We start from the raw sequence: 27,499 nt of genomic DNA, 5'->3' as shown, positions 1-27,499 counted from the left end.
TGAAATGAGCAGCTCGCCCTGATTTCTAGGATATTCATTTCCTTGGTCCAAACCCACCATCTCAGTGTTGTGCGGCAGCTGGTCTCTACCTGTCGCATTTGTTTAATTTCTAGTACGGTTCTTCACAGTGACACACGGAACAAAGGAGCTCCTTTTACTGTGTATTAACCCAAACAAGGTGCTCTCTCTGCCCAAGAGGGGACTGACTTCATCCGGTGGAGAGAGACAAAGATCTGGGCTAAAAGAAGACTCTTCTCCAAACTTTACTCGTGATGGCAAACACAGAGGACTGTGATAGGTGCCTTCTGGAAACATGTGGGTCTGCTCAGATTTCAGGTACAAACAAACTTGTGTTTTGCAGGTACTACGATCACAAACGACATGCAGCTAAGAAAACCCAGAAGACCGTGGAGGCTGCAGAAAAGGTATTTTTTCTTTGTTTTTAGAAGATAATTAAAATTCAAGTCCACATCCCTGATAAATGGAAACCCTTGATGTTGTCTAGGTAGTCCTAAGAGACATGAAAGCTAAAACCAACTGACCAGGGCTGTTTCGTTCTTGAGCTTTTACGCTGACTGACCCAAAGACTGCAGCTCCCTGCTGTATCCTTTGGTTTCCACCAGCAGCACTGGGAGCACGTAAGGCGGAGATAGTGACCGAGCAGCACTTCTGGAGGTAGAACTGGAACGTTGGTGGGAATCCATACATCCAGAGAGTTGATAACGTCAGGGGCAGCTATCCAAAGTGGAGACGTAGAGAGGTTTTAGGATAGATGTCATCTTACAAGTGCAGGAGGGGAAGGCAGGCCAGTGAAGAGCAGTGTGTGGAGCAGCTCCTGCGCACCCAAGAAGTTGAGATAAATCTCCTACCAACCTCCTACCTACCTACCTCTCTTCCTGCTATTCAGTTAAGTTCTGTGACTTCTGTGCTGGCGGATTCTAATCATGCTTTCTGTCTAAATAGGCATTTAAATCGGCTGAGAAGAAGACGAAACAGACTCTGAGGGAAGTTCAGACGGTTACCACCATTCAGAAAGCGAGAAAGGTCTATTGGCAAGTACAGTTCCGTTGTCTTAATCTAATGTACTGTGACTGTGTGCAAATACAGAACGGCTGTGTCAGGCTGACTGTTCACCAGCTTGGAAGTGGGGTTCATTCTGATTTCTGAGCACGACACATACTGAGTCTGCTTACAATCGCTCCTTGAAGATGCTGACCTGGTCCTTTTAGAGCCTTTGCCTGGGAAAGTTCCTTTCAGTGGACATGGACTTGCAGGTTTTTGCTTTTAATGCAGCTTGGAACATGGGTTTAGTGAAAATAGGGAACGTTATACTTCCTAACAAATCTGTGAAATAGCAACAGTAGATCTAAAAAAAACCCAGCAATAAAAAACCTTAAAGATTTTGATGGTCTAATAACTGTATTATTAACATAAAAGTAAATAGGAGGCAGCTGGACTTTGTTTCATCTCCAACTATTGGGGCAGTGATGTTATATTTGTACCAACCCTTGGTTTTATGGCCCAGGCATATGGATGGATGTGAAACTATAAGTGTCTTTTTTGAGGAGTAGATGCTGAGCTGGATGTTCATAGAATCATGGAATGGTTTGGGTTGAAAGGGACCTCAAAGCCCATATAGTCCCACCCCTGCCATGGGCAGGGACACCTCCCACTGGATCAGGGGCTCCAAGCCCCATCCAACCTGACCTTGAACCCCTCCAGGGATGGGGCAGCCCCCACTGCTCTGGGCAACCTGGGCCAGAGCCTCCCCATCCTCACAGCAAAACATTTCTTCCTAATATCTAATGTAAATCTTCCCCCTTCCAATTTAAAGCCATTCCCTGTTGTCCTATCACCTGGAAAAAGTCCCTCCTCAGCTTTCCTGGAGCCCCTTTCAGTGCTGGAAGCTGCTCTAAGGTCTCCCCAGAGCCTTCTCTTCTCCAGGCTGAACAACCCCAACTCTCTCAGCCTGTCCTCACAGCAGAGGTGCTATGATATTCTTAGAGTTTAGTACAAAAAATACCTCTATAATGTTCTATTAGTTCCAGGTGTTTTTCACACAATGAGTTGATGTAATTTGGCAGGTTTGAGAAGTTCCTGTGGTTCATTAGCTCCGAGAATTACCTTGTTATTGCTGGAAGAGATCAACAGCAGAACGAGCTGATTGTAAAGCGGTATCTTAAACCAGGTAAGAGTCTAATGAGGTGGAGTAGATCGGTTTCTCTCTTATTTTCCAGTTTGTCAATGTAAAAGAACGACACGAGGAGGTCTGTCTGCTTTGTGCCTAAGCTGGGCCTTGGGCAGAAGGGGGCTTTGCTGCCGAGTCCTAGAGGTTGTGTGTGTTCTCTCTGGAGGGCTGGATTGTCTGCTCTGGGAGACTGCGCCCTCCGGCACTGTGGGATCAGAGTAGGTCAGGACCTGTCAGGACCTGTCAGGACCAAAGGGGCTGATTTTCCTGGGGCAACTGGGTGGACTAAAAGGCTTCTGTATCCTCTTCCCATCCTGCTCCTTGCAGCCAGAACAGCCATTTCCAAGTAACGCTGGGGACCTTCACCATCATAGAATGGTTTGGGTTGGAAAGGACCTTAAAGCCCATCCAGTTCCAACCCCTGCCATGGGCAGGGACACTTCCCACTGGACCAGGTTGCCCAAAGGCTATCCAACCTGGCCTTGAACACCTCCAGAGTGAGAACGCTTTCGCACGAGTAATCTGTGTAGTTACCACGTATGCAACTGATTTGAGTCACCTCTTTTCCAGGGGATGTATACGTGCATGCCGATCTCCACGGAGCCACGAGCTGTGTGATCAAGAACCCATCAGGTACCTCGTGGAAGGCGGAGGCAGGGACTTGTAAAAGCCTTTTATCTGTCTGAGCCCAGCCCGGTGAGCTGCCTTCCCCTCTCGCAGTGGTACTCGGCTCCGGCAGATCTTTCCCTTTGGATATGAGAGGCGTCAGTCCTGCCAAGATCATGTTGTCACTGACTGCTGCCACTTCCCAACCAGGACTGGCTGCTTCCAATTGCTCAGGGAAGCTTCTGGTGGGAAGGAGCGATGGAGATGTGCTCACAGAGGCAGGCGTTAGTCGCTGGCAGAGGCAGTGGTGCAAGTGCGTGCTTCTGGCCGCAGGGAATGGAGTCCTGCCGGGACTCTGATTGGTGCCTCGAGCAGTTTGGGTGCCGACAGAGGGTGCTGGTCTCTGCAGAGAAGTGTTAACGTGGTGGGATGGACCTCGTGGGAGACGGGCAAAGCAAGCCCTGCCTGTGCCCCTTTCCTGAGAGGTGGTGGGAGTTGGCCTTGTGTTACGAGAAGCACAGTTACTGCTCGCTTGTGGAGCTGAGCTCAGGAAGGAGCTCTGAAGAGCACCGGCTGATGCTGCTTCTGCTCTGTCTGAATTGTTTCACGCTTAACCAAGGCAGCGTTGTCTCTGCCCTGGAAAGATCACACACTGCGTTAGAGGGTGTGTGGAAGGAAAATTTAACCTGTCGTGCCTGGATCGTGTTCGCTGATGTCAGACGTTACTTTGTAGGTGAACCGATCCCTCCACGAACCCTGACAGAGGCAGGCACGATGGCCTTGTGTTACAGCGCCGCCTGGGATGCCCGCGTTGTCACCAGCGCTTGGTGGGTCTCCCACAACCAGGTAAGGACGCTCGTGCTTGAGCTTTGCAAATGGAACCTCTGAAGGAATAGCTGTGCAGCTGCAGACAAAACGTCTCTCTGTGGGAACCGAGGGATGCGGGTGAAACTTCTGGTCTCTGATACCATTGCTTGCGTGCTCTCCCTTGCTCTGCTGCACCTAGGGCCAGGGTGGAGAGGGGTGCGTGTCCTAAGAGAGCACAGGAAGAACCCTTCAGAAACTGAGCCTTTCTACAAACTATTCCTATAGAATAGCTCCTGTAGAAGGCCAGCAGCATCCTGGCCTTTATCCGAAACAGCGTGGCCAGCAGGAGCCGGGGAGGAATTGTCCCCCTGGACTCCGCACTGGTGAGGCCACACCTTGAATCTTGGGTTCAGTTTTGGGCCCCTCACTTCAAGAAGGACATTGAGGGGCTGGAGCACATCCAGAGAAGGGAATGGAGCTGGGGAAGGGGCTGGAAAACAGGGGTTATGAGAGCAGCTGAGGGACCTGGGGCTGTTCAGTCTGGAGGAGAGGAGGCTGAGGGGAGACCTCATCATTGAAGCTCCTGAAACAGATTGTGGTGAGGTGGGTGCTGGGCTCTTTCTGAAGTGCCAGGTGAAAGGATGAGAGGAAATAGGAGGTTTAGGCTCGATATCAGGAAAAATTTATTCACAGAAAGTGTTCTCAGGCCCTGGCAGAGGCTGTCCAGGGAAGGGGTGGAGTCCCCATCCCTGAGGTGTTTAAAAACCGGGCAGATGAGGTGCTCAGGGATCTGGTTTAGTAGTGGATAATACGGTTGGACTCAAATCTCAAAGGTCTTTCCCAGCCAAGCGATTCTATGATTTTATATGTTAAAAATGCAGCTTGGTTGATGTTGCTGTTGGTGGTGCTGTGGTCCCAGCGCTGGCCCTCTGGGACCGATGCTTTTTACAGTATGCCGTGCTTTTTTTCAGGTTTCTAAAACTGCACCTACGGGAGAATACCTCACTACTGGAAGCTTCATGATCCGAGGTGAGACATAAAGACACAGCGTGGATTTGATGTTGGGCATTTTGTCTGGAGATGCTTTGCTGTCCTGCAGTGACAGCCACCACGCCGCCCCCCCTCACAGAATGATGCACCTCTTTCTTCTCCTGCAAATCTGTTCTGAGGGGTTTGGATTGAGTATCAGGCAGCTGCAGCAGCGTTTCCAGCTGAGCCTCAGACAGAAGATTGTTAGCTAAAATGCTTTTGAGTTTCTCCTGTTCTGGTGCCATCCAAGAGAGATAAAAAGCCCCAGTGTAATTTTTCAGTAGCTGGAAGCCTCTGCTGAAAACGAATTTTGAAAATACATCGTGTTACACAGCTCTTAAACCACCTCATGAGGATCTGCCTTTGTTTTTCAGGGAAGAAGAATTTTCTTCCACCTTCGTATCTGATGATGGGCTTTAGCTTCTTGTTTAAGGTATTGCTTTCTTTGCGCGGCTCCTGCTGGCTTTTGTAATTTGGTGTGAGCTGGAGGAGGCTTGTTTTCTGGTTCTGGCTTATCAGGATATTCCCAATTACTTCTTTTCCTACTGGGACAAATTCCATAAAATGCTGCTTGCTGAAAATGACTCTGCTTTCACTTCCAGTTTGCTTTGTCTTCATTTAAAACAGACAGACACCCTGAGCGTTACTGCCTCTGCTACGTTTTTGTACCGGCTCTGTTTGAAGCATGTGCGTGTTTAGATACTGCTGGTGGTGCCGCTATGTGCCCCCGCGCTGGCTGTGCTTTCTGGGGTGTCACGTTGGGGTTTAAAAGCCAGTGGCATCTTGGCCTGTATCAGACACAGCGTGGCCAGCAGGAGCAGGGAAGGGATTGTCCCCCTGGACTTGGCACTGGTGAGGCCACACCTTGAACCTTGAGGTCAGTTTTGGGCCCCTCACTCCAAGAAGGACATTGAGGGGCTGGAGCGTGTCCAGAAGGGAACGGAGTTAGGGAAGGAGCTGGAGAACAAGGGTTATGAAAGGTGGCTGAGGGACCTGGGGCTGTTTAGCCTGGAGAAAAGGAGGCTGAGGGGAAACCTCATCACTGCAACTGCCTGAAAGGAGGTTGTGGTGAGGTGGGTGCTGGGCTCTTCTCCCAAATGATAGGGCGAGAGGGAACGGCCTCAAGATGCACCAGGGGAAGTTTAGATTGGACATTAGGAGAAATGTCTTCACGGAAAGGGTTCTCAGCCCTGGCAGAGGCTGCTCAGGGAGGTGGTGGAGTCCCCATCCCTCGAGGGGTTTAAAAGCCAGGCAGATGAGGTGCTCAAAGATCTGGTTTAGCAGTGAACAGGCACAGTTGGGCTCGATCTCAAAGGTCTTTTCCAAGCAAGCGATTCTATGATTCTAGATGTGCCGGTTTATTTTCATGCCTTTGAATGGCAAAAAGTGTCCAAAGAGACAGAATAAACCTGCGTTGGGTGTTCTCCAACTGGACTAGTGACCATCTCCGGAGCAGGTGCCGGCCTAATGTCAAGGTGCCTCTGTTATTAGGTGGATGAAAGCTGTATTTGGAGACACCGTGAAGAAAGGAAGATCAAAGTACAGGATGAGATTCTGGAAACCGTTTCCAGCGATGCCAGTGACCTGGTGTCTGAAGAAGTGGAGCTGTTCGGTATGGTGGATGTGACCGGGGTGCTGTGTGCGCTGCGGCAGATGGGACTGTTTGGTGGTTGGTGTTTCTAATGAGAGTTGTGTTTTCCTCTCCTGTGTGTCCAGAAGGAGGAGACAGCAGCAGTGAAGAGGAGAAAGCAGAGAGTCAGGAAGCACCAGAGGATGTGGAAGCTGTGTCTGAGAGCAATCGTGATGAGGACGTTAGTGATGTTGAGCAGGGCAGGGCGAACACTCCTCCTGCACCAGAGGGGGACTCTGAGGAGGATGGTGGGGAGTCTGAAGATGAAGCGGAACATCCGGAGCCAAAGAGTGAAGTGAAGGAGGAAGAAGTAGTAAATTACCCAGATACAACAATCGACCTGTCACATCTTCAGTCTCAAAGGTAAGTGAAGAAGCCGCTGCGTTTATCAGCAACGTAGGCTCTTTGGAGGGTCTCCCTGCTGTTAAAATGCTGTCAAGACCAGGGCTGTGAGGAGCTGCCATCCCTTCTTTCGATGCTCAGCTCTGCGGGCTGCCAGAGCGCCGGGCAGGAAGGCTGTGCTGCCCCGTTCCCTGCCCCGTTCCCTGCCCCGATCCTCGTGTGGGCTGCTGCTGTGGATGTCCCTCCTGACGCACACAGCGGTGTCTGGCTCTTTCATCGCCTCTATTCCCTGTTTTGGCCATAGCATCCCTTGATCACCACGCACCGATTTTGCCCCTCGGGAGGTGGCTGCCCCCATTTTCCTCTGTGCAGGCCTGAAAAACTGAGTTGTGAGTTGTATCTGTGTTGCCGCACTGGTGCCGAGTTACTGCTCCGCGTGCGACTGCGAGATGAGCTCGTCTCCCTGTTGTCACTGGAAGTGGCATTTCCTAGAGGGTGTAAGGAGACGGGATGGAGTGGGTGGAAATGGAGAGCTCTGCAGGGAATAGCACAGCCGGGCGGGGCTGTGAGCATGGGAAGCTGAACATCAGGGGTTCCTTCAGCACCTGCTGTGCCCGGGCTGTCTTTGTCGCTTGTTTGTGTGTGCACATGAGATGAGCTGGCAGAGACCTGCAGGCTTGTTCTGTAAACTGAATCCCAGCCTTGCTGCCCTTTTTTCTGTTCACTGACGCTGGGATTTTCAGGAACTGGAAAGACAAAGGTGATGTAACCAAGTTAGCCAGTGCGTGAGCTGTGGTGATGCGTCCACGGTTGAGCTGCACAACCTCTGTTGCTGAGCTTCATTTTGATCTCCCCACAGAGCCCTGCAGAAAATCGTCCCCAAAGAGGAAGAGCCCAACTTGGTAAGGTCCCAGCTCCGATGTTTGGCAGAGAACGGTGTGAGCTGCTGCTGGCCACGGTGTGCTCTAACTACGTTTCACTTCTTAGGCTGACAGCAAGTCCCAGGGGCGAAGGCATCTCTCTGCCAAGGAGAGGAGGTGAGCATCAATTTGTGTTTGCAGTGGAGGGAACGCAGTCTCCTCGGTCCCTCTCCAGGCCCTGGGTGCAGCATGTCTTGCTGATCCATGTCGATTGTCCATCCTGCATTTCAAGTGTGGGTCCTTCCTGTGGGGAAGGCAGCTGTCCTGTGCCTCGGGAGTGCTCCTTGTGAGCAAACAGTTCCTTGCGCACTCTTCAGGTACAAACTGGAGAGGGGCAGATTTGGACTAGACGTTAGGAAGAATTTCTTCACCATGAGAGTGATGAGGCCCTGGCCCAGGTTGCCCAGAGCAGTGGTGGCTGCCCCATCCCTGGAGGGGTTCCAGGCCAGGTTGGATGGGGCTTGGAGCCCCTGATCCAGTGGGAGGTGTCCCTGCCCATGGCAGGGGGTGGGACTGGATGATCTTTAAGGTCCCTTCCAGCCCAAACTATTCTATGATTCTTGGGGCGTTGCTGATGAGAGGTGATTTCCACTCTCCCTGTGGCAGGGAAGCAGGGTGGTCATGCTGGTGCTGTTGTCGTCACAAAAGGCAGTGTAACAAGTGATCATTTTTCTTAGAGAAATGAAGAAAAAGAAGCAGCAAAACGACTCTGAGAACTTAGAGCTGCCCGAAGAGAAGCAGAGAGAGACGGAGACGCAGGCTCCCCCTGCTCCCAACACCAACAAGGGTGTGCCAGCCCCTCAGCCCATCAAGCGGGGCCAGAAGGTATGTGGAGAGTGGGTTTTCACTGGGTTGAGCTATTGCCATGTGAAGTGTAGGCAGAAGTACTACTTCTGAAGTACTACCACTGAAGGTTTGTCAGTCATCAGTGGCTGCCTGATGGTTTTAGGCTCTTGGTGGTGCTCTTGGTGGGTTCAGGATGATGGTGCTGGTCTGTTAGCCCTGAGCATGCTGCGCTTTCCCCACTGAAACCACCATCTCTTGGTTATTGGTGAACTGCTGGACAAGAGGGAGTGGCCTCAAGCTGTATCAGGGGAGGTTTAGATTGAACATCAGGACAAATTTCCTCACGGAAAGGGTTCTCAGGCCCTGGAATGCGCAGGTGGTGTGGTGGAGTCTCCATCCCTGGAGAAGTTTAAAAGCCAAGTGGATGAAGTGCTTACAGATATGATTTAGTAGTGGACAGGGATGGTTGGACTCAAAGATCTCAATGGTCTTTTCCAACCAAGCGATTCTGTGAAAGAGGTGTAGGGGAACCTGGGAAGAATGTGGCTGTGGGGTCAGCATTTAGTTGTTCATGGATGGGAAACCCTGCAGAAGTCCCCGTTTCTGAACCTGTCGGTGTGTTTTCTTCTGCAGGGGAAGATGAAGAAGATGAAGAAGTACAAAGACCAGGATGACGAGGACCGGGAGCTCATCATGAAGCTGCTGGGGGTGAGTGAGGGCAGTCCTGCCCCTCCCCGTGGTGCGGACGCCTGCGTCGCTGTTGCTGACCACCTCCGCGTAACTGCAGTCTGCAGGGTCAAACAAGGAGGAGAAAGGAAAAAAAGGGAAAAAGGGGAAGACGAAAGAAGAACCAGTAAAAAAGCAACAGCAGAAACCCAAGACCGTGCGTCGTGGTGGTGGAGAGGGCAAGGAGACGCTGCCAGCAGGAGTCCTGCTGCATGACTCGCAGGACCCAGCCCTGGAGGAGCAGCAGGATGAGAAGGTGAGCAGCACCTCTCCTCCTGTCTGTCGTGTCTGTCCCTTCCACCCTCATATCGTGGCGCTCCTGGCCCTGTGTAGCTCTGTTCTGCCGAGGAGCCTGAGCAGCTCTTGCTGGATTTGGGGCACAGTGGAGAATATTGTGCCTAATGCCACGACTTGGGGAGCCCATGGGTTTCAAGAAGCAGCAAACTCCCCCGCAGCAGTCTGTGTGCGGGCTGCATTCCCAGCACAGCCAGAACGAGGGCTCCGAGGGGTGCGGAGCCTCGCCAGGCTGCCAAGGAGCCGGTGAAGTCGCTGCCTCCCACTCGATCTGTCTGAAATGTAACTGAGCACTCTGCAGATCTCTTGTTGTGAGTCAGGAGCTCTGAATCACAGCCCATCTCTCTCCTATCAGCCTGGCATCTGCCAAGCAAGTTACAGTTAGGAAAGAAATATTCCTCCCCTCACCCACATAAAAGTGCGCTTGTTACCTTTGCTTTATAATCAGTTAAACTCTCTTTGCGGTGAGAATGTGGCTTTGCATGTACTGCTGATAGAAGGATTTCTTTTCTCCAGGGGCTGGGGGTGAGAAAAAGTAGTCGTGTGCTCACTTCAGCCCTGTTATCTCCTTTGTTTGTGTCTACAGGAGGAGCAAGACCAGGATCAGCCGGGAGTTGAGGTAAATGCTCGTCTCTGAAGCTTCAATAGGCGCTGAGAAAAAGGTTTCATTCCTGCTGGAAGTTGTTTGGCTGCACGCAGCTCACTGGGAGCGGGGCTGGAGCGGAGGCACAGGGGTTTGGCAGGCTGGAAGGGTCTGGTTCTGTTGTTGAAGTCCCCTTCGTGGCTGTGACTCTTTGAACCCAGCTGTCTGGTATTTTCTTTAAAACGTAAGCTTTTTTTCATCCAGCCCTTTTTATTCCCTATAGAAACTTGCAGGGGGAGCAAACTGAAGCTCGTCCCTTGCCTTTGCACCCCTGGGAACAGCGGCTCTGGGCTGCAGGATGACACAATGCAGTTCAGGACAAGTTGATCTTTAGTTTAGAAGTTTATTTACATATAAAATTGCTTCAAAGTTTTCTGTAATTACAGCCTGTGGGTGTTGCCCAAGGCTGGAAACAAGTTGATTCTTTACACTCTCTAATGAAGGAGGATAACGGTTGTCTTCAGGGGAAGCTTTTGGTGACCTTGTGAAGTTGTGACTGCACTTGGGTGTCTTGTTTAGATCTTTTGAAACTAAGTTCATCCTGTTTTCTTACAATGATGGAATGGTTTGGGGTGGAAGGGACCTCAAAGCCCATCCAGTCCCACCCCCTGCCATGGGCAGGGACACCTCCCACTGGATCAGGGGCTCCAAGCCCCATCCAACCTGGCCTGGAACCCCTCCAGGGATGGGGCAGCCACGCTACTCTGGGCAACCTGGGCCAGGGCCTCCCACCCTTAGCGTGAAGAATTTCTTCTTACTGTCTTATCTAAGTCTTCCCCCGTCCCATTTAAAGCCGTTCCCTGTTGTCCTATCACTCCAGGCCCTTGGAAAAAGTCCCTCAGCAGCTTTTCTGGAGCCCCTTTCAGCACTGGAAGCTGCTCTAAGGTCTCTGCAGAGCCTTCTCTTCTCCAGGCTGAACACTCCCGGCTTTGGGCTTGATGTGATTTTAGTAATCAGAGATGGTCAGTAACGAATCGTGGCTCAGGATTCGGTGCCAGTAAAGTGAGCGATGAAGGTTTTGGTAATGCCATGGTGAGCTTTGACTCCCGGTTCTTGTGGGGATGCGGATGCTGTTGCGGTGCAGGAAGGGGAGACCCGTCAGCCTCTGCCCCCAGGAAAACAGGAGCTGGGGGCTGGGGAGCCGCTGGCTGGGTTCCCAGCGCAGTTCCTTTGCCCGTTCAGGAAGGCGCGGCGCTGCTGGACTCCCTGACCGGTCAGCCGCACCCTGAGGACATTGTGCTCTTCGCTGTTCCCATCTGTGCTCCCTACACGGCGATGACGAACTATAAGTGAGTTGTGGCGCGTTCTGTGGGAAGGGATTGGCAGCGGCTTGTGCGGGTGAGAGGAGCCACAGACTCACAGAAACCCTTTCTTTTGACAGGTATAAAGTCAAACTCACTCCCGGCACCCAAAAGAAGGGAAAAGGTACTGTATTAAAGTACTTGAACCCTCTACTTATGGAAGCCAGACCATGTTTGTACGTGATCTTTAAACCTTCCCTATGTTTTTACAGCTGCAAAGATTGCTTTGCATAACTTTATGCAATCCAAAGAAGCTACAGCGAGAGAAAAAGACCTGTTCCGTAGTGTAAAGGTGACTTGTTTTCCTACTTGATTTCTCTTGTACAAACATAATGGTGGCAGCAAAATGTCCAATAGTGCCATTCTGGGGGTAAAGGCTTCCAAAAACAGTGCTCGTGTGGGGTTTTTTTTAGCAGTGGTGTTTCTCAGCAGTGCTGGGGAGGATGGTTAGAAATTGGGTCTCCCCTACAGCGTTGGGGCCCTGCGTTTCTGGATTGCATCGCTTGTGTCTGTAAATCATCAGACAAAAGCAGCATCAGCCACAGAGTCCTCTGGTTCTGGGAGGGGGGGATTCCCACTCCCGCTGGCAGAGCCTGGAGGGGCAGATCTTGCACTGGGAATTCAGATGGGCTCGGGTTGGAGTTGCCATTCAGCTTTTCCCTGCCCACCTTCCCCAGGAAGGTGCTCACCACAGGGAGGGTAAATTCCTGCCCAGCTGCAACTGAGGGCTGCAGTTCCTCCTCCTCCCTCGCCCTTTCCTCCTCGAATCGGTGCCGTCAGGCTGCAGCATCCCCGCACGTGCCGCCAGGAAGAGCTGCTTCCTTGCCTGCTCTCCTCCCTCACTCCAATGGCACTGCCTGTCGTATCCATCTCTCCTCAGGTGTTCATTTCTCGTGTCACGTCCACGATCCCTGTCAGTCTGGGCAGCCCTGAGGGCTGTCTGACAGCTGCTGGCCTGAATCCCAGCCCTTGGAGAGCCCCAAAAAGTCACCATGGCTAGAAAAGCACAATTAATGGTTAATGACCTGGAAATGACCCAACGACCCCACCCCAACAGCTGCACAGAAAACCATAGAATCACAGAATGGTTTGAGTCAGAAGGAACCTCAAAGCCCATCCAGTTCCACCCCCTGCCATGGGCAGGGACACCTCCCACTGGATCAGGGGCTCCAAGCCCCATCCAACCTGGCCTGGAACACCTCCATGAAGTCTTTCATTAATAAAACATGGCACAAGAGCAGAGGCCTGCTATCAGCCACACTTTTTTGAGGAGCACGCTGGCAGAAACGGGCAGATTGGCTCCTGCTGTCAGCCTGGGCAGCACTGCTGGGGCGAGGAAGGCATTCGGAAATGCTTTTCTGTTTCTTTTCCGTTTCTCTTTTTCATGTTTCCTAGGATACCGATTTGTCAAGAAATATTCCTGGCAAAGTGAAAGTGTCTGCACCTCATCTCCTGAACATGAAAAAGAAGTGATGCCATCCTCAAGTTCCAAAGGGACGCTGCCAGCGCCTGCCGAGGAGATGGATCCAGCCCTTCCTGGGCCGCTAACACGACTGATTTCAGCCCCCGAGGGAGCAGCCAGAGGAGGCTCAGTCCCTGCGTCGCGGTTTTGATGGACTCCAGCGTCGGGGTTTCAATGGACTCCAACAAACAGCATAAAACCCTGCGAGTAAACGGCTGGCATTGGGTCAGCGATGCTATTTCGCGCTGGTCCTTCTCGAACGCTTTGACTGCTGGAGCCGCGCGCTCCCTCCCTGCGCTGCTGGGCAAAGGTTGCCTGGATTTGCTGCCACAAACCTGCCACGTGCAGTTTCCTCCCAGTCTCTCTGAATGGGACGGGAGTTTCTGGGAGGAGTAGAAAAGGTTCTGCGCAAAACGCTTCTTTAGAGAAAAGGCAGGATTTGATTTTCCCCAGCCCATACGGTCGGTGCCATCCCAGCTCTGCCCCTCTCGAGCGGCGCTGCCCACCCGTTACCCCATGGAGAGCAGGGACAGGCAGGGAAGAGGAGCTCGAGGGTTGGAATAAACCCCAAGAGATGGGAAATAGCTCAGCTCCGAGGGGCTGCGCCACCCTCAGCGCTCAGGCTGCGGCTAAACCTTCCCCAAGAACCCAGCACAGGAATTACAGTACAGCGGTTATTTCAGTCTAGAAGTCAAAGTTTTTAATGTTTTTTTTATTTGAGGACAGCTTAACCACGGCGCCGGCCCTTCCCCGCAGCCACAGCGTCAGTGGAGGCAGGTGCTGACCCAGTCCGCAGCCCCGAATGGTGGATCCTCCACCCGGCCGAGGTCCCACAGGCTGTTCCAGCTGCAGGTGAGCTCCACAGGTTATAGCCATGGCTGGTCACGGGCTCAGGAACCATCCGTGCCTCTCGGGGCAAGAATATCCACTACCTAAGGTTCACAACTGAAGTCCCACAACACAGAGTTCCAACAAAGCAAACTACAAACAAGCAGAGAGCTGTGGTGCTTTAACAGCTGGAGGTTTAGGAGTTTTATCAGCTCTGACAATGCACAATTCCCACATCCCCGTTCGCTGTAAGCAGCACTTTCAGAATGTTTGCAGGCGATTATGCTAATGCTGTATCTTCGTGCGGGAGTCCTCCTCGCAGCAGGCTTCAGCCCAGCTTAAAGCAGCTGTGAAAGACCTTCCTGTCCTCATCCCTGGGCTTCCTGAGGCGGATCCGCACCCACTAACAAACACTTCAGACCAGTTTATTGGTGGTGCAGCGTCAGGCTACAGCTCCGGTGCGTCTGGAGAGGGACCCTGAGCAAGGAAACCCCTGGGGAGCTGCACCCTTACGGCCAAGCTCCTACCCCTGCACGCTGTCCACACACTGGTCAGTTCAATGGTATGAGGGTTGGGGGTCTTCTTCTCCATTGGGTTCTTATCCTTGTCCCCTGCCTGGCTGGCTGTTGTCCTCAAGGTTTGCAGCTGGTTGTAGCCTCCTCCTGCCTTGAACCCGCTCTGAGCCTTCTTGGGTGGGTGTAGCTGAGTGAAATTCTGCACAAGTTCATCTTATCGAGGTGGAACCTTCACAGCTTCTTCACAAATGCTGATGCTGAGCAGGTTCTGCTGGGTTACGCCACAGTTCTGTCATTCATTCTTACAGCTAAACAACTTAACTAAACAGTTGGACTGATTAGGTTCCAGACTAAACAATCACTATCTTCTAGCAGCAGCACTCCTCTACTAGTCCTGCTGTGCCTTCGTGCTTCCTGCACAGCCAGAGGTGCCAGGTCCATGGCCAGGGCCTCCACACGTACATCCCAACAGGCACAGCCCATCCTCTCACTGACGGTGGCCCTCACATATGCCAAGGCAGACAAATCATAGAATGCTTTGGGTTGGAAGGGACCTTTACAGCTCATCCAGTCCATCCCCCAAACAATAAACCCAGACCAAGCTTCGGCTTAAGCACGGGATGCAGCTCCACTTGCATTAAATACATTTATTGCAAACATCTTTACACAAAAATAGGTTCTCTCTAGGCCATTCACATGCAACACAACGGCAGGAAGCGACTACCAACACCAACACAGAGCTTTAACCTATACAAGTTAACGTTTGCCACACTCAGTATGATTGTTACATCTTCTCTGAGCTGCTCGGCTGTGCGCAGCTCGGTCAGCGAGGGCTCAGGAGCCCGAGGTGTTGTTACTTCCAAACCGCTGGTTGACGCTGTGCAGCAGGTGCTTGGGGAGGCAATTCCAGGAACTGGCCAGCATCTCCTTGAAGCAGATGACAGCTTCGAGGCACAGCCTTGGGAGAGGGAAACACGGTGGGGTTAGCACCGCTCGGAACACAGGCCGCAAGGTCGGCTCAGTGTTACAGTTTACTGAGGGCTTGTTCTTCTATTTGGTGCCAAACGTGGTCCTGAAAGGGACCCTGTTCTGCACTCTCATACCTGGCTGCTGCTCTTTTGGCATTCTTTAGGGGAAGGAGTGTTTTCAAGCATTCCAGGAACACGGAATCTGGTCTGGCAGTGACCCTGCACTACGTGTCCGAGATGCGACAGTTTAATGCTGAACTCGTGCTTTCTTACCTTACCAGAGATCTTGGTTGGAGGGAGAACACCAGGATTTCATTGCTGTGAGCCTGAGGTGGGGAAACAGAGAGAAGCGGTTTGGTTCTGTAGACTCCCATCACCGCAGCACGAGCCAAAGCAGCCGAGGCTCACACAGACACCCTGGGAAGGACAGCACACAGCCCAGCTCCGGGGCCGGAGGGGAGGCTGAGGCGGGGGCAGACTGGACCTCGCATCAATGACCAAGGCAGCTGCGCAGCTGAAGGCAGCGTTGTGCTCCTCATCCTCCAAGTGGGAAGTTACGGATGCTCGGGGAGGCACGGCTCAGAGAGCTGGAGGGCAGAGGGGGCACAGCAGCCACACTCACAGCGCTCCCTGCGGCTGTGGGACAGGGACGGAGCTGGGTGCAGCCCTGGCCTGGCCGGGGAAAGCCACATGCTCCGGTCAGTGTGTGTGCATATGAGAGCCCGGAGCAGGAACAGCACCTGCTGGCAGGGCTTCCAAGGCTCCAGGGATCTGCACGTGAGGGACTTGGGACACGGGACCTCTTATCAGGCTCAGCAGTCGATGTCTGTTTATCTCTATGGCTACGCCTGCTCCTTGAGTGCATGTAAACACGTTCTCTGCCCAAGCTGAGCTGCCAGTGCGTACAGCAGCGTTGCACCACTCCTGTTTGCCACTTGCCTGCTCCAGCTGACGCCCACCGCCTCTTGCACCAGACGGTGCTGGCACGCTCATTGCCAGTCTCCCTTCTCAGCCAACAGGTGGTTTTGCAGCCCTCGGGACAACCCCCGTCCCGGTTTAGAGCCCTGCTCTGCTCAGCCTGGGCTCCCCAGGCCTTGCCGTAGGCACCACCCTGACAAAACTGCTCTTAAACACCTCAAGAGAAGCACAGGCTGGGAAAGAACCGGCTCCAGGCGAAACGTGTGCTAGGGACAGCAAGTCATGGTTTGTTTAAATAATGAACGATTGTCTGATTTGCCGAAAGGCAGCACAAAACGTCCAAGCTCTGGTTCTGCACCTTGGTCAGCCCTCATGAGATCACGCTGCTGACCACAAGCACTTTGTGGGCAGAGACCGCGGCCCCTGCAGGAAGGGCCGCGCCACACAGGAAGGGAAAGCTCAAACTTACAGCTTTAGAATGGGCGAGCAAGTTGTTGGCACAGCCCCCGAAGACGATCACCTCGCCCTCCTCGCTGGCACAAGCCGTATGCCACAACCTGGAAACAGAAGGCAGCGCTGCATCAAACCAAAAGCCACCCACCGAATAATGGACATTTAGGGTTGGTATTCAAGGTCACACGCAACAGTTTGCCCTTCCACCTGCGCTGCCGACGAGACCAATTCAACAGGAGGTTACGTTCAGAGAGACAAAACTGGTTAGCAAAGCCTGGGCTGTGTGAGGTGTCCTGGTTAGAGCGGGGCTGACGCTGCAGGGCTCAGCGCACGCTGCCTGCCAGCGCAGACACGTGTGACAACCACAGTTCTGTCACCTCTGGAGCACGGCTGTCACCATCCACTGCCACAGGCATTATTGTCATGTCCTACTTGAGTCAGAAGACTGAACGAACACTTTCAGTCACATTTCGTGTTGTTCTTCTAGGGCGTGGGGAAACAACTCACGTCACATGTGTGTTCAGCAACACCACGGCCCTGAAGCACTGCTCCAAAGGGGTTAAAGCGGGTGGGGGCAGCAGCTCCGCCTCATTGCTGCCCCAGAAACACAGACCCCTCCTCACCCCCACCAGCAGTAAGGACAAAGGGGGAGACTGGGAAGCATCGCTGCTCTAACTCATTTTTAACCTTATTTAATAGTGGGCAGGCCCTGGCCCAGGTTGCCCAGAGCAGTGGTGGCTGCCCCATCCCTGGAGGGGTTCCAGGCCAGGTTGGATGGGGCTTGGAGCCCCTGATCCAGTGGGAGGTGTCCCTGCCCATGGCAGGGGGTGGGACTGGATGGGCTTTGAGGTCCCTTCCAACCCAAACCATTCTATGATTCTATGACTCTATAACCTGCAGCAGAACATCACCCCAACCATGATGGATCACGAGAATTCAGTGGACTTGAGTGTTTTCAATGCCTTATACATGCATCACACTCGGTTTGATGCTTTTAAATTGCAGGTCATTACCTTTAATTGACTCATTAGGAAGACAAAAATACCCTGGGTGTATGCAGGATTAGCCAGCAGCCAGGACGCTGCAAACAGGGCCACCTGCCTCCGTCCAGTTTGCTGGCAGAGCAAGGTTCCAGTTAGCTCCTGCGCTGGCAGTCGCAGCCCAGCTTCTCTGCAGCAAGGACAAACCCCTACATCCCCTGTCCCCTGCTCTTACACCATCGAGCTATCCGTGACCTCCAGCCCCACTCCTGCCCATCCCGTGCTCCAGAGGCAGAAGGAAGTGTTAATATTGTGTTGTTAAGGAAAAGGAAGGCCATAGAGGCATGCATATCTCTCCGACAGCCAGCCCGAAAAGCTTCCTCTTGTGTACAGATTTCCAGGGAAGCATCAACCATACCTTGGTTTTTCAGCGTAGTTATGCTCAAATGGTATCCACTCATTCTTGCTGATACAATAAATCCAAGCATCACCTGGAAACAAGCAAAATCCCAAAGATAAGCAGGATTCTATTAGCGCTTCCATGTTTGCTGCAACAAACACAGGCTCGTGTAACACAATCTGGTTTTGTTCTTAAATAAATCCAGTATTTTAGGGAAAATCTTATGAACCACTGGTCTGCCTGTTTGAAATTGGGTGTTTAACAGTGGTTTATGGAGCGAAGTCTGAACTGTAAAGCACTTACTAATTGTGATTTGCATTAGATACGTGTTTAGAGCATCAATTTCTATAGAGGGTAGTGTCTCAACACACTCGGGGGCTCCTGCTCTGTGAAATCACCTGTTAGGCCCTGGCCCAGGTTGCCCAGAGCAGTGGTGGCTGCCCCATCCCTGGAGGGGTTCCAGGCCAGGTTGGATGGGGCTTGGAGCCCCTGATCCAGTGGGAGGTGTCCCTGTCCTTGGCAGGGGGTGGAACTGGATGGGCTTTGAGGTGACTTCCAACCCAAACCATTCCATGATTCTGTGACCATAAGGAGTTGGATAACAAGTTAGGGAAGGAATTTCGCAAGAATCGAAGGCGGCAAAGTGATAATTCAAGATTCCACAGTCAACTGTTCAAGAACATAAAAACAAGAAGAACACAAAATCCTTTTGGAAGGACTTACTTAATGGCTGCTTGTCTGTGGTGAAGCCTCCAAAGAGAAAAAGGTGATCTGAAGAAATCGGTGTTAAGGAATGCCACGACCGGCCCACTGGGCAGAGGCCCTGCGCGATTCTGCAGGTCAATAAAAGCACCGTAAATCACACAGGCACTACGAACAGGTTACCCAGAGCAGTGGTGGCTGCCCCATCCCTGGAGGGGTTCAAGGCCAGGTTGGATGGGGCTTGGAGCCCCTGATCCAGTGAGAGGTGTCCCTGCCCATGGCAGGGGGTGGACCTGGATGGGCTTTAAGGTCCTTTCCGACCCAAACCATTCTGTGATTCTATACTATGATAAAATACTGCTGGTCTTTTCAGCTCTGATTATTTTTCAGCTATCTGAAGGACGCAGCATTGCTCTGCAGGCAGCTCACAACCCAACAGCAAGCGTCGTTTCTTTAGACACAGTGAAAGAATTTCACTGGTACCAATAATTAACAGCGAGAGCTGGCAACGGATCAGGATCAGCTCTACTTGAGCGTAGTTGATTGCTGGAGTTCCCCACGCTTCACCAGCATGACTAGAAGTGAATTAAAATGGCAACCTCACACCGCTTTACAAACAAAAGAACTCGAGTTTTAGTACCTACATTTCATTCCACTCCCACGTATCCAGATTCAGGTAGTAGAGATCGTTCATTCTGGACTCCTGCAATAAAGCAGAGCGTGGCTGGAATACCCGGGTTAGGGTTCAGTAACGCAGCGTAAGGCTGGGCGGGGCTTACTCTGTATCTGCCGCCAAACACGTATCCTCTGTTCCCAACAGTGGCACAGGCGTGAGCCGCTCGCGGTGATGGAGTTTTACCCTGGGAAGAGAAAATGTGAAAGAAGAACTTAGTTTATTTGATATATTAACAAAAAAACCCACCACTTCACCAGAATCCTGCAGTAGCTGAAGAGAAGACAAGCTGGCCTGAAGACGCCCATCATGCACACGGCCACCACAAGCACCCTGGGACCTCACCTGGACGTGGCTCTCCAGGCAAGCAAGGTCTCCAGTGCCACAAATCAGACACCCAGGGAGATCAATCATAGAATGGTTTGTGCTGGAAGGGACCTGAAAGCCCATCCAATTCCACCCCCTGCCATGGGCAGGGACACCTCCCACTGGATCAGGGGCTCCAAGCCTCATCCAACCTGGCCTGGAACCCCTCCAGGGATGGGGCAGCCACCACTGCTCTGGGCAACCTGGGCCAGGGCCTCCCCACCCTCACAGGAAAATGTTTCTTGCTAAGATCTCATCTCAATCTCCTCTTTTTCAGCTGAAAACCATTCCCTCTCATCCCATCCCTGCACTCGCTGATCAAGAGCCCCTTCCAGCTTTCCTGGAGCCCCTTTGAGCACTGGAAGCTGCTCTAAGGTCTCCACACAGCCTTCTCTTCTCCAGGCTAAACAACAATTTCCGTGCTTTCGGCTTGCAAATGGCAAACCACATCTTAGAAATGATGCTGGGGAGATCCAGGCCGGACACAGGAGCTCCTGTGAGATCCCACAGGTTAGGATAGCTACACACAGTGAGTTCACCGAGCAACCACCAGCCCCCCTGAGCATCTGCGCCCAAAGCCACTGCTGTGAGGACAACCCCCCACGGAAACACAAGGGAATTTTATCAGCACCCTCCTCTGTCCTGGCACAAATCAAAGCAGCGAGCCCAGGCCTGGCAGAGCCACTCGTTCTTTCAGAGGATGCTGCAAGAGATAGGCACACAACACAAGTATTTCCTAAGAGCTATAACCTAATTAACTGATGTAAGACTATTAATTACCGTAGTTATAGGCTGGCTCCAAGTAAATGTTTCAGTGTCCAGAACGTGCACGTGGTCGTTCCACCCTCTCGGAAGACCTGAATTCTTTAAACATATTAAATAAGCAGCAAATGTTAATAAGCGTTAATCAAATATTGAAGATTAAATAGAAATTTCCCCAAGGTTTTCTTACCCAAAAGGAGGTTTCATCAAATTCAAAAGTTCCCCGTTGTTTCCCTTCAGGAAAATAGCCATAGCCTCCAAAAAATATTAGCCTGAAAGAAAATATGCAACGAGATCGATTAGAAATGTTATCACATCAGTCGCTATAAATTAAAGGTCTGTCAGGGTTGTGCTGAAACAGAAGACTGGAAAACCAGGGAAGCTCCTTTGGCTTCATTACTTGCAATATGTCAACAATGCAAGTTTTCCAGGTGTGGGGCCCTGTTTCTTGCCTAATTGACCCTACCACCCACATTAAATCCCTCTGTGGCTGCTTCCCAAGCCTCAGGCTTGAAGCTTTGCACCAGTTCCAAATGTTTGAAGCCACCAAGCCTGCTGCCTGGTGGCTGTGCTGCAGCCTGGGCTACAAGGGCTCCCACACAGCAGCTGTGGGGGTTCATTCCCACAGATTCTTCACTCCGCCCTTTCCAAGCCCTCTGCCCATTTTCCCCACAGCCAAAACGTACACGGATGCTTCTCCTGCAAAGAGCAAAGGGAAAGCATTACAGCTGGGCAGGGCAGGGCAGGAGGAGACCAAGGAACGCTATGTGCAGCAGTCAGACCCTCTACCAGCGAAGCAGCCTGGGAAGCTTTTAGTTTTGGGGCAGGATGACGTTTTCCTCTGTATTTGTTGCATTTTGTTTCAAAGCCTGAAGAGCAGCCACCAGGAGCAGTCACTCATCTGGCTTTACTGTTGGGTTTTAAATGTAATGGTAGGGTTTTAGCATAGATTAAATAAAACTAATGGCACGGCCAGAAATCCCTATCGAATTATGGAGCAGCAGAAAAACAACCTACACCACCAAACCAAACACCCACAGCCCCAGTCTTGCACAGATCTACATCTCCTTGAAGCTGGCCTTGAACACCTCCAGGGATGAGGCAGCCACCACTTCTCTGGACAACCTGGGCCAGGGCCTCCCCACCCTCATGGTGAAGAATTCCATCCTAATGTCTAATCTAAATCTTCCCCCTTTCAATTTAAAGCCATTCCCCCTTGTCTTATCACTCCAGGCCCTTGGAAAAAGCCCCTCCCCAGCTTTGTCCCCAGAGCCTTACTTGTTTTTGTAAACCCAGACGCCGAGTTTGTCCTTTGACGAAGGGGGCACCCCCTGGCATTCCACCCTGACCCACTGCAGCACCTTGTCCGTGTATCTGGAGTTTAACATGTAGAACTGCAGAAAATAAAAACAGTTTTTAACCACACAGTTGGCTTCACACTTAAAGTCTGATGTTAAAATATTAACTGTTTATTAGCATGTTTTGGTACAGAAATACTTTAGAAGTTCTTTTCTCAGCCACAAAGAGCACAACAAAATACGGACCCAAAGATCGTAGAATAATAGAACAGTCTGGGTTGGAAGGGACCTTAAAGATCATCTAATTCCAACCCCCTGCCATGGGCAGGGACACCTCCCACTGGATCCAGTTGCTCAAAGCCCCATCCAACCTGGCCTTGAACACCTCCAGGGATGGGACAGCCACCACTTCTTATCCTGATCCTTATCTTGTTGCAGACTCAGTCCCAAACAGGTTTTTACTAAAGTAACAGGACTGTGGACATCGAGTTTTACCATCCCAAAGCCAAAATAGGATGCAGTGAAGCCGTGTGCAGGGTAGCCACTGTCTTACAATTATAAAATCTAGTATAAAAAATAAATTAAAGAGCATTTTTTACAGTACCACCCCTCCTCTGGGTGCTACATTCTTTTACAGGCACAGAAAGAACGGACACACACGTAAACTGAAACTTAGGGATACCATGGCAGGAAGGAAGCAAGGCACGCCTCACAGGTGCAGTTTGTTTCCGACTGTTTGCAAGCACTGCATCAAGGTACCTTCAGTTTATACTGAAGAGCAAGGCCAAAACTGTTTAATTTGAACACCACTTCCAGAACATCAGAGCAGGATAACATTTCAAACAGCTCCAGCGCAGTTACAAATCACCTCCTGATGTTATTTCAGTGAATGCTGGGAATTCCCACCTTTCAGAAGGAGCAAACACAGTGGCACCGGTGCGATACAATTTACAGGGTGAGTTGCACAAGGACAACTGCGCCCAGAACAAATAAAAGGCTCCAGTGCTGTGAAGCTACTGGAGCACAGCCACCACGTGAAGTGGTGCAGAGCCGGCAGCTGAGCGGTCTCACCATCAGGTTACCTGCCTGGTGTAGAGGAACAAAGACACTTGAGCTGGTAAAAGTCAGGCAGCTCATCAGAGAATCATGGATTGCTTTGGGTTGGAAGGGACCTCAAAGCCCATCCAGTTCCAACCCCTACCACGGGCAGGGACACCTCCCACTGGATCGGGGCTCCAAGCTCCATCCAACCTGGCCTTGAACACCTCCAGCTACCACTGCTCTGGGCAACCTGAGAATCACCAACACGGAAAAACACCCACGCAGCACACGCTGTATCTCATTAGACAAAACTTTCCTTAGGCGAGGACAAAAAGCACAGGGCTTCAGTCAGTTCTCATCTGGGGAAGCTGCTGCTGTGGCGGGGAAGCTGGTGTCTGCTTCCAAGAACTGGAGACACAGCCAGCAGATGCAAATGTTCTGCTGCAGGAGCCACAAAGGACACGGTGACTGGACACATGCCCAGCACCCCTGGTTTTAACATTTAGACTCCAAACTGAGGTCCAACCTGAACAATGATTTGGAAAAAAACATTTCCTTGACTCATTAGGATTATACACCTCTTGCTTTGGATGGATTTTAATTAACTGAACAGGCCCCCGCCAGTTTATAAACAATGGGAGCAGAACCTAATGGGGAGAAACTCATCTGTGAGGAGGAATGTGCCTTCAAATGACTGACCTTGTTGGTGTTGCCACGCGCGTGGTGCCCTCCGAAGAGGTACACCACTCTGTCCACACACACGGCACAGCTCCCAGACATGGAGGGCGGAACATCTCCCTCGGTCTTACTCTTCTTCCTGGAGGCACAGGTTAAAACATTTTATCTGATAAAACCCAACAACAGCGATTTTATCTGGAGAGGAATTTTATAGCACTGCCAGTGTGTTTTTAATGACAAGAGATTGTTGCGGGCTGTTGAGCTGCAAGTTCTTCACACCCTTTATGCAGGTTTAATGATTTATAACACTGTCCTGGTGCAAGAGAGGGAATTTCCTGCTTTAATTGTGACCTGTTTTGTGGGGGAGGAATCCTGTCTGCCCAGTTCAGGATTTTGGCATTTCCTTCCAAATCACAGAAAGATCCTCGGGCAAGGAGGATATGCCCGTCTAAACTGAAGGTTTCTAGTTCAGTCCTGAGGTTTTACTGTTTGTAAACATTCCAACCACGAGGAGCTTCCGTCCAGTGCCCAGGGCTCTCCCTAACCACAATGGGGACTGGGAGCACTGCTGAAACTGTGCTTTATGCGGAGGGGCCCTCGCTACAGAGCCAGAGCACTGGATTCCTTCCTTTCACACTGCAAGGCACGTGGGTTTGACCCAGCTGCTGGGCTCAGGATGGTCTAAGATGACACAGTAGTTGTGCATCAGCATTGAAAAACCACTTCTTGAAAGGACAACAAATAAAGAACTCCGTATGGGATCCCTTACCAAGGCACTACTGTAGTCCAAAGTGGTACAAACACAACTTTCAGGTGCTCTATCCTATTCCAGGCATCCCAAACTGCTTCACATCCTCCTGTTTGAGCTGCCTGTCCGAGCTGCCTCTCTTGCTTCACCCAGTAAAAATATATTTGCCGTTTCAACAGTGAAAAACCCAATATTCTCTAAGGATTTCACATGTTTATGCAACAGCTGAATAGGCGGAAACAAGATCTCAGAATTCTTTCTCTGTTCCCAGGCCCTCAGTGTGCTTTCTATACCAGTTTAAGAATTTATCCTTCCCCCTCGTCCCCGAAACCAATAATTAAGTTAATTATTTACTGTACCATCTTCCAGTTTCCATGTTGTAGATCCATATTTCGTCTCTAGGCAGGTAGAAGTCATAAAATCCCCTCACTTGGGCATTCTGCAGAATAGGTCAGAGAAGAAAAAGCGACATGGGAAGGATCCTTGGCATGTGGAATTACAGGCTGCTGTGACTGTATACACCCCTCAGAGACCTGATCGCGGATCAGAAAGCAGCAGGAACGGTGCTGGCTGCAGTCCTCCACCTCTCCCTGCACAGCAGCCCTTGGAGAGCAGGCATCACCCTACCTGAGCTTCTGGGGACCAGAGATGCACCCAGCTGAGCCAGAGACCAGGACAAAATAGGAGTTAAACCTCCTTTTTGTAGCCCAAGCAGGATATCTAGCATACATAAATGAGCTAAAACTCCCTTTCTAGGGAATTCTGAGCAACCTGACCCAACGGGAGGTGTCCTTGCCCATGACAGGAGGGCTGGAGCTGGACGGGCTTTAAGATGTGACACCATCAGAACAACACACCAGAGGTTTGTCTTGATTTACGTCCCAAGCTCATGGACGATTCACCTTAATTCTTGCCTAAACTGCACAACAACTTGGTTCTCCCTGCAGACACGCACAGCCCGGGCTGATAACTAACTGGCCCATGACCATTACACGCAACACGCAGTTGTGCTGATACTGCTGTCAATAAAAGGACCATTTTGCATGGTGTGCAGTTCAAATCAGCATTCCCTTTTTCTCCCACATATACAGGAGTTGATGGAGGCAAACACCATCGTGCATCCCACAAAACTTATCCGTTTGCTGAGATCCGCATCTAACACTCCCCATTTATTTCAAAGTCAAATGTCACCTCCTAATTTGATAGCCGGGGCTTTTCTTTCCTAGGGGAGAGATAACTTAACGAAGTCACTCCCAAATTAATGAGATGTAATTACCAGCAGCATGGGTGGCAGGAGCCTTACTTCACAAAAGAGCCGCGTACCTTATAGCCTCCCCAGACGTACATGCAGTGCCCATCGGTGACGGCCACGTGCCCGCTGCGCTCCGCGGGGCTGTCGTTCTCCAGCTGCTCAAAGCCATCCTCAGCTGGAGCCGGGAGCTCTTCATCTGCCTGCAGGTCTTCATTGTCATCGGCCATTTCGATACAGCGCTGTCTGCACAGGACAACACACAGAGTGGGGGTCTGCGAGCCACCAGGGGAAAGAAAGGAGAAACCACACTCTGGCACTTCTTTCTGAAGTGGAATAAGTAATTATAGAATGGCTTAGGTTAGAAAGGACCTCAAAGCCCATCCAGTCCCACCCCCTGCCATGGGCAGGGACACCTCCCACTGGATCAGGGGCTCCAAGCCCCATCCAACCTGGCCTGGAACCCCTCCAGGGATGGGGCAGCCACCACTGCTCTGGGCACCCTGGGCCAGGGCCTCCCCACCCTCAGCATGAAGAAATTCCTCATTATGCCTTGCCTAAATTTGCCCCTCTCCAGTTTATCCCCATTACCCCTCATCCCATCCCCACAAGCCTTTGTGAACAGCCCCTCCCCAGCTTTCCTGGAGCCCCTTCAGGTACTGGAAGCTGCTCTAAGGTCTCCTCAGAGCCTTCTCTTCTCCAGGCTGAACAACCCCAACTCTCTCAGCCTGTCCTCACAGCAGAGGTGTTTTAGCCCTCGGATCATCTCCATGGCCCTCCTCTGGACCCATTCCAACAGCTCCATGTCCTCCTTATGTTGAGGATTCCAGAACTGGACACAGGGCTCCAGGTGGGGTCTCGTAAGAGAGGAAATATCCCTGTTCGCCTCACCTTTTAACCCCCTCCAAGGACGGGGCCTCCACCCCCTCCCCGGGCAGCCTCGGACAGGCTTTCAGGGCTCCTCCATCTCCCCTCACACGCAGCGTCACAGCACCACGGAACGCTTTCCCTTGGGAGGGCCCTTACCGATGATCCAGCTCCAACCCCCGCCACGGGCAGGGACACCAGGGCGGTCACAGCCGCCCCTCAGCCCGGCCTCCCGCCGCCCCGGGCCGGGACAGCCCCCGCGGCCCCGCTCCCGTCCCTCCTCCTCTCCCCATCCCGGCTCTCCCCGCTCACCTCCGGCCGCCGCTTCCGCCGCGCAGGCGCCGTCCGGGCCGGGGCGGGGACAGCCGAGCCGCGGGGGGAGCGGGACCAGCGCCGCGCGGCGTCCGGGGGGGTCCGCGGGATCCGGTGGCGGAGAGTGACCCCGGCACTGCGCCCAGAGGGGAGCGACGCACCAGAACTGACCGCTCCCGTACCGCTAACGCTGCAGGGAGGGACGATGGCACCAGTACTGGCCGCTCCAGTACCAGTAACGCTGCAGGGAGGGACGATGGCACCAGTACTGACCGCTCCAGTACCAGTAACGCTGCCCTGCGAGGGCACTGGTACCAGTAGCACCGCAGGGAGGGAGCGATGGCACCAGTACTGACCGCTCCAGTACCAGTAACGCTGCCCTGCGAGGGCACTGGTACCAGTAGCACTGCTGGGAGGGAGCGATGACACCAGTACTGACCACTCCAGTACCAGTAACGCTGCCCTGCGAGGGCACTGGTACCAGTAGCACTGCTGGGAGGGAGCGATGACACCAGTACTGACCGCTCCAGTACCAGTAACGCTGCCCTGCGAGGGTACTGGTACCAGTAGCACTGCTGGGAGGGAGCGATGACACCAGTACTGACCACTCCAGTACCAGTAACGCTGTCCTGCGAGGGTACTGGTACCAGTAGCACTGCTGGGAGGGAGCGATGACACCAGTACTGACTGCTCCAGTACCAGTAACGCTGCCCTGCGAGGGTACTGGTACCAGTAGCACCGCAGGGAGGGAGCGATGACACCAGTACTGACCGTTCCAGTACCAGTAACACTGTCCTGCGAGGGCACTGGAACCAGTAGCACCGCAGGGAGGGACGATGACACCGGTACTGACCGCTCCAGTACCAGTAATGCTGCCCTGCGAGGGTACTGGAACCAGTAGCACCGCAGGGAGGGATGACAGCACCAGTACCAGTAGCACTGCCCCAGGACAACACCGGTGCTGGTAGTGCTGTCCATGATGGCACCAGTACCAGTAGCACCGCTGC

At 52.2% G+C, this 27,499-nt stretch overlaps 2 protein-coding genes across 7 annotated transcripts in view; one reads left to right on the top strand and one right to left on the bottom strand.

Moving 5' to 3' along the window:
- The window catches only part of NEMF (nuclear export mediator factor), a 29,388-nt gene extending 16,156 nt beyond the window's left edge, over positions 1 to 13,232 (top strand). The window contains exons 15-33 of the mRNA XM_054067272.1: positions 362 to 425; positions 964 to 1,052; positions 2,085 to 2,188; positions 2,759 to 2,821; positions 3,528 to 3,640; positions 4,573 to 4,630; positions 5,005 to 5,063; positions 6,122 to 6,242; positions 6,347 to 6,623; positions 7,462 to 7,504; positions 7,590 to 7,639; positions 8,200 to 8,347; positions 8,942 to 9,016; positions 9,096 to 9,290; positions 9,915 to 9,947; positions 11,154 to 11,260; positions 11,353 to 11,396; positions 11,485 to 11,564; positions 12,668 to 13,232. Of these exons, the coding sequence (XP_053923247.1) occupies positions 362 to 425; positions 964 to 1,052; positions 2,085 to 2,188; positions 2,759 to 2,821; positions 3,528 to 3,640; positions 4,573 to 4,630; positions 5,005 to 5,063; positions 6,122 to 6,242; positions 6,347 to 6,623; positions 7,462 to 7,504; positions 7,590 to 7,639; positions 8,200 to 8,347; positions 8,942 to 9,016; positions 9,096 to 9,290; positions 9,915 to 9,947; positions 11,154 to 11,260; positions 11,353 to 11,396; positions 11,485 to 11,564; positions 12,668 to 12,745 (1,801 nt within the window). The 3' untranslated portion in view covers positions 12,746 to 13,232. The remainder of the gene's footprint in view (positions 1 to 361; positions 426 to 963; positions 1,053 to 2,084; positions 2,189 to 2,758; positions 2,822 to 3,527; positions 3,641 to 4,572; positions 4,631 to 5,004; positions 5,064 to 6,121; positions 6,243 to 6,346; positions 6,624 to 7,461; positions 7,505 to 7,589; positions 7,640 to 8,199; positions 8,348 to 8,941; positions 9,017 to 9,095; positions 9,291 to 9,914; positions 9,948 to 11,153; positions 11,261 to 11,352; positions 11,397 to 11,484; positions 11,565 to 12,667) is intronic.
- Positions 13,233 to 14,144: 912 nt separating this feature from the next.
- On the bottom strand, positions 14,145 to 26,591 carry KLHDC2 (kelch domain containing 2). Of its 6 annotated transcripts, none has more exons than XM_054067277.1 (14): positions 26,493 to 26,591; positions 25,388 to 25,559; positions 24,424 to 24,503; positions 23,338 to 23,455; positions 21,578 to 21,693; positions 20,490 to 20,571; positions 20,318 to 20,401; positions 19,278 to 19,358; positions 19,143 to 19,201; positions 18,520 to 18,629; positions 17,815 to 17,887; positions 16,433 to 16,520; positions 15,319 to 15,371; positions 14,145 to 15,035 (listed from the first exon to the last, which is right to left on the bottom strand). In XM_054067277.1, the coding sequence occupies exons 2-14, from the start codon at positions 25,541 to 25,543 to the stop codon at positions 14,912 to 14,914; spliced, it is 1,224 nt and encodes a 407-aa protein (XP_053923252.1). In that variant the 5' UTR covers positions 25,544 to 25,559; positions 26,493 to 26,591; the 3' UTR covers positions 14,145 to 14,911. The 6 variants fall into 6 exon arrangements, with proteins under 6 accessions (XP_053923252.1, XP_053923248.1, XP_053923250.1 ...); XM_054067273.1 differs by having other exon boundaries at positions 25,388 to 25,639; positions 26,493 to 26,518; XM_054067275.1 differs by lacking the exon at positions 26,493 to 26,591 and adding an exon at positions 26,340 to 26,479.
- Between the last annotated feature and the right edge of the window lie 908 nt (positions 26,592 to 27,499).

This window comes from Cuculus canorus, chromosome 5 (assembly GCF_017976375.1).
Source record: "Cuculus canorus isolate bCucCan1 chromosome 5, bCucCan1.pri, whole genome shotgun sequence".
Classification (NCBI taxonomy): Eukaryota; Metazoa; Chordata; class Aves; order Cuculiformes; family Cuculidae; genus Cuculus; species Cuculus canorus.
The sequence above is the reverse complement of the archived record's forward strand: the minus strand, read 5'-3'. Positions and strand labels throughout refer to the sequence as shown.